The sequence below is a fragment of the Pocillopora damicornis genome, chromosome 6 (genome assembly GCF_964200805.1).
Source record: "Pocillopora damicornis chromosome 6, jaPocDami1.2, whole genome shotgun sequence".
Lineage (NCBI taxonomy): Eukaryota > Metazoa > Cnidaria > Anthozoa > Scleractinia > Pocilloporidae > Pocillopora > Pocillopora damicornis.
The window spans coordinates 8,698,552-8,704,200 of NC_142675.1; the positions used below are offsets into that span (position 1 = coordinate 8,698,552).

Sequence of the window (5,649 nt, forward strand, 5' to 3'; positions counted from 1 at the left end):
TATCCTAGTTTGGTGGCAAGAGCAACAGGTTCCCACGGTGCACCTCTCACTATGGTTCCTTCGACCAATGACCAATAATGATCAGCACCAATGAGAATACTGATAGGCAGATCTCCACTACCACACCTGTCGGCTAAAGAGAGGCCGTGCAGATGTTCACAGCTAGACTGAGCGAGCTCTGTGGGTTGTTGGGTCAGGGGGCCACATATGACTGGTACCACATAGACTTGTATGTAGACAATTGCATCACACATGGTTTTGATACCCACTTGAACAATTTCGCATGTTCGTAGTCTGGCATCAGACTCACCAAAAGTTTTAATCAGAAGTGACTCTCTACCAATCACTGGTAACTTCAGTCTGTCTTTAAGGTTCTTAGTTATGTAAGATCTCTGACTGCATGAGTCAAATACCAGGCGAACACTTAGGGAAGAAGTGTCATTAACTGGACGCACAACTTCAGCGGTTGCCGTCTGCAACAACACAGACCCTCTAGACTGATCTACATACATACTGGTAGATACACTGGCCACATTATCTTGATCTTGATGTTATTTTTGTTGCTGGTGCCACATCTATTGCTGAGGCACTCAAAGTCAACGAGACTCTAACCAATTTGGATTTGTCTTACAATGGTATTAGCAATACTGGTGCTACATCTATTGCTGAGGCAATCAAAGCCAACAAGACTCTTACCAATTTGAATTTATCTCGCAATGGTATTTGTAATACTGGTGCTACATCTATTGCTGAGGCAATTAAAGTCAACAAGACGCTAACCAATTTGAATTTGTCTCGCAATCGTATCAGGGAAGCCGTTACTACATCTATTGCTAAGGGAATCAAAGTCAACAAGACGCAAACAAATTTGGATTTGTCTCTATATGGTATTAGTGAAGCCGGTGCTACATCTATTGATGAGGCAATTAAAGTCAACAAGATACTAACGAATTTGGATTTGTCTGAGAATGGTATTTGTGTTGCCGGTGCTACATCTATCGCTGAGGCAATCAAAGTCAACAAGACGCTAACCAATTTGAATTTGTCTGAGAATGGTATTCGTGTTGCCGGTGCTACATCTATTGCTGAAGCAATCAAAGTTAACAAGACACTAACCAATTTGGATTTGTCTGGCAATTTTATTAGTGATGCCGGTGCTACATTTATTGCTGAGGCAATCAAAGTCAACAAGATGCTAACGAATTTGGATTTGTCTCAGAATGGTATTTGTGTTGCCGGTGCTACATCTATCGCTGAGGCAATCAAAGTCAACAAGACGCTAACCAATTTGGATTTGTCTAGGAATGGTATTCGTGTTGCCGGTGCTACATCTATTGCTGAAGCAATCAAAGTTAACAAGACACTAACCAATTTGAATTTGTCTTGCAATTTTATTAGTGATGCCGGTGCTACATTTATTGCTGAGGCAATCAAAGTCAACGAGACTCTTGCCAATTTGAATTTGTCTCGCAATGGTATCAGTGATACAGGTGCTTCGTTTATTGCCGGGGCAATCAAAGTTAACAAGACGCTAACCAATCTGGATTTGTCTGGGAATGGTATTCGTGTTGCCGGTGCTACATCTATTGCTGAAGCAATCAAAGTCAACAAGACGCTAACCAATTTGAATTTGCCTCTCAATTATAATACATAAGTTTAGCCAAAACTAAAAGCGGAGTTCTTGTTAGTTTAATTTCCAGCCCTTCATTATACTGAATAAAAACTGTAATAAAATTCTTTAGCACTGGCTGTAGAAGTGTTTCTTCAAGGGGATAAGCGACCAGACGAGGTCTGGAACCTCACAACTCTCAAAGCGATCAACACGCATGCTAGTCAGCGGTATCTTCAAAAAGCTTAGGACCTTCGTCGTTGTTCCTGATGTTTTGAGCAAATGTTCGAAGATAGGGAATGTTTCCTTCTTCAGATGAAGTGTATGATGTCAGCATCAGTTGAAATTATATTTTATTAGGCGTGACTTATAATTTCAGTTTGGCAAAATGAACCAAAATTGAAAGAAACGACGGTAAACTATTTTGCGCTAGACGTTACTAGTCGATTGAAATGTATACACGTGAGCGTAGTAAGTCAGTAAAACAATTGGCCAGAATCGTATGGGCTTCTCTTATATCTTCTCTTGGAGTTGCAGGTGTTATTGCTTACCCCACTGTTTTTCCCTAACGTTTCAACCCCCTCTGTTTAACGAAGAAAATTAAAAAGAAAGTTATTTTCAACTCGTGTTTGAACCAGTAATCTTTTAAAAAGTTGTCGCTTTCGGCTATTCTTGTTTCATGATTGTCCACTGGCTGGAAATGCCAGAGGACAATCATGAATCAAGTCTTTTTTGACATTTTCTGTTATATAATTCGGTAAGCTTTGCTGTAATTGCATGGATGTCTTAAAAGAAACTTGAGATGACACCTGGATTTCATTTCCACATCACAGAAATCATTTCCAAACATCTATCAAGTTTTAAAAGTTGAGATGATGTTGTTATTGACTATATTAAATAGGTCGAAAAGTTTTAGAAGGTATTTTTTCATGTTTGCTGTTAATTGAATTTACTGGAAGTTGGAGTTGTTGCAACATGTTAACATGAAACGCAACAACGAATTTCATTTTATTGATAAGTAAAAAGTTGTCATTTGACTATCTACTGGCAAGTCTTTGTATTATTTTTCATCCCAACCATTTTCCACAACTTGTAAACAGCAATACAAAATAATTAATCAGGGAAATGGAATATTTGTGGCATATATGCCATGTTTGAAATGCCATGTCCATAATAAGCCAAGAGGATTGAGGAAGGTGTATTCGGGAATAGGCTCTCTTGTCTGTATCATCAAATTGCTAATTGTTCCTGTTGGTAATGTTTAAATAAGGTTGGGCTATCAGGGCAAAAGAACTGAGGATTTTAGTAGGCAGTTACTTCTTTCAGACTTGGAAACTATCATTGTGAAAACCATACTTGTGTCTGGTAACTCACTCTTATTCTGATGAACTGGTTTTAAGAAGGTTACAATATTTTAAGATATAAATTTGGTGCGTAGGCTGTGCACTAAACTCACATTAATATTAATGATACTAGGAGATCTAAGAACATTCAAAAGAGAAGAAAATTTGGTTGAAAATTAAAATTCAGCATAGGTCGGATAAACAAGACTCTTAGAAAAATAAATGTGAACTAATGAAAAAGCTAAGCAAATTTTTTTACAACACTTGCCAGTACCAGTATGGCACATAGTAAAGTCATTCGATCTAGCCATGATCCCAGTTTTATATGCTGAAACATATGCAGATTTCTTCTAAACCTGTAGTTCAAGCCTGCGATGAATTTGAAACTTTGATGCACACCTCAAAAGGAGAAGAAATATATTTCAAGTTTCTATTTATTTAGTTTACAAGTTGGTTAGTGGGGAAAAATTGAGTCAAACATTCGTTCGACGACAGGCTCAAGAAATTTGCACAACTACATTTTAAGGTTAGCCTACCTGGAACAATCACTTTCATGTACAAATTAGACCAAGTTTTTACTAATGATACCCAAAAGAACTATCTATGGTAAAAGGGCAGGCTTTCCTTATTTCCACAAGCTCAGTGGAAAGTGAGAGTGAATGAGATTGATAGTGACTTTGTTATTTGGATAAATACCCAAAGGGGGATAAAAAGTAAGATTTGGTCTGTACAACTCTCTTACTTTTTTTTAACCTATTAAGCTAAGGCATTTATATTCTTGCTTGGTGCATTATGTGGACGCCAATTAATTAAACTTTCATGTGTCAAAATACAAAAAATGTTCTCTTCATCTATGTGCCCTAAACATTACAGGAGAGGAGGCAGGTCAAAGTAAAAACATGAATTAAATAGGAGGGCCCCTATTAATTTCAGTCTTAATTAAAGGAGGATCCTTGCTTTTCCAGATTCCCACCCTTTAAAACTCACATATCTTGTGACCATTTCAGGGTATCAATGTTTAGTTTGCGTCTGAAAATTGTTCAGAAACACCGTGCATTAATGAAAGCTTGAACAAGAGTATTTAATGCAATCTAAATAATAATATTACATGTTACAATGAGGTTACTTACACAGAAAATTTATACAATCACAATGTCAGAATGACGGAGCATCCTCAGCTAAAATATGGAATGGCGGAATTTCTGATATTGCGGAATGACGGAATATCCTCAAACGCGAAAGGAGGATCATACATTGAGCTGCAATTTTGGGTAAAATACTTCCCATTCTAACTCGAATTATTGTAGAAGAAGATAATAACGCTAAACACGATGTTTCAACAGCGAGGCCAACCCCTCTTAATACATAATAAGGAACTGAATGTTCTGAAATAAGCAATCACAACGTCAATTAGTGCTGAGGGAGCTTTGGGTAACTACAAGTGTTATCACGTTATCTTCGTGTGGTCACGGGAGAGGAAATTATGAAGGAGAGACTTTGAATATAAATATCAACACTCATTCCTTCCATGGTAAATAGCCTCCCGTTGCACTGAATTAGTCGAAACGAGATTTGGTTTCATACCATATTTGATGACATTTCTTAGTGTCATTCGCTTCTCAGGTAAGTCACTGTCCAATAAGGTAAGTATATTACTGTAGACCTGTAGACATTGGATTTAATTCATCGGAAATACTAGCGAAACTGTGGTGTTGCGTCGGTGGGAGAGTATTACTGGGTAGTTTAACATTATCAAGTGAGTTAACAACGTAAATTGGCCGCCGTGAAGAGTTTCATCTAGTCGCTCTGAAGAAGGGCTAACGCTCGAAACGTCAGCTTTACAAATCTTTACGGTGGGAAAATTACGCTATTAACTCAGTTGATAATACTAAATTACTCGGACATACTAACGGTTTGGTCCTCAGTTATTCCGAATTGTAGGACCACAGGAATTATACATGAATATTTCGTCCTTATGCACGTTGCTCAACTATCGGTCTCATTTACAAAGCCAAAGAAGTTAATAAGAGTGAGCATCAGATTTTTCGAATGGTTGACAACCAGCTGAACACAGAAACCAAAACGGCTGAAGGGCCTCTCGTCTCAATAAATCAACCTAAGCTCGCCTGGAACGCTTCGTGCGTGACCTTGCTTCCTTTGCGGATGTAAACCGTCATAATCAAGGAAGTCTAACACCTTATCTAGAAATATTATCAAATATTTCAATTATGAATGATTGTGCTAGAAACTTAAAATCTTTCCATAATTGTCGTTATTGAGCTGACCTTGATTTGTTCGTGTCACGTTATCGAGTGGGAACTTATTTACGGCATTCGCCTTTAAAGTAATAGAGCGGATTCTCTCTGAGAAGTGGGAAAAAATAATTGTAGTTTGCTCACTTCATTCAATAAATCTCAAAGAGGTTTATACAAGGTAACCAAAGCATTAGTAAGAATATTAATATTGATAAGTCTTAAGTTTGTTGAGTATGATTTAGTCATTCGTATATATTTAGCTTGTACTTTTGTAGTTACTATTTAAATTCAAAGCCCAATGTTATTTAGGAGTAAGCTGCCACGATGAGTTGCCAAGTGATTAACATTTGTGACTACCTTTTCTAACTTCTGGTAGTGGACGTGCTTAGTTTGTCTTCTGAACTTGTTACGAACCCATTCGAAAGTTTTTATTTTGATTTAT

General features: G+C 37.4%; 1 protein-coding gene across 1 annotated transcript; it reads left to right on the forward strand.

Moving 5' to 3' along the window:
* Positions 1–283: 283 nt before the first annotated feature.
* On the forward strand, positions 284–1,858 carry LOC149043797 (uncharacterized). Its single transcript, XM_089209950.1, has 3 exons — positions 284–289; positions 521–1,559; positions 1,743–1,858. Exons 1-3 carry the CDS (start codon positions 284–286, stop codon positions 1,856–1,858), a joined length of 1,161 nt encoding a protein of 386 aa, XP_089066076.1.
* Positions 1,859–5,649: the final 3,791 nt, after the last annotated feature.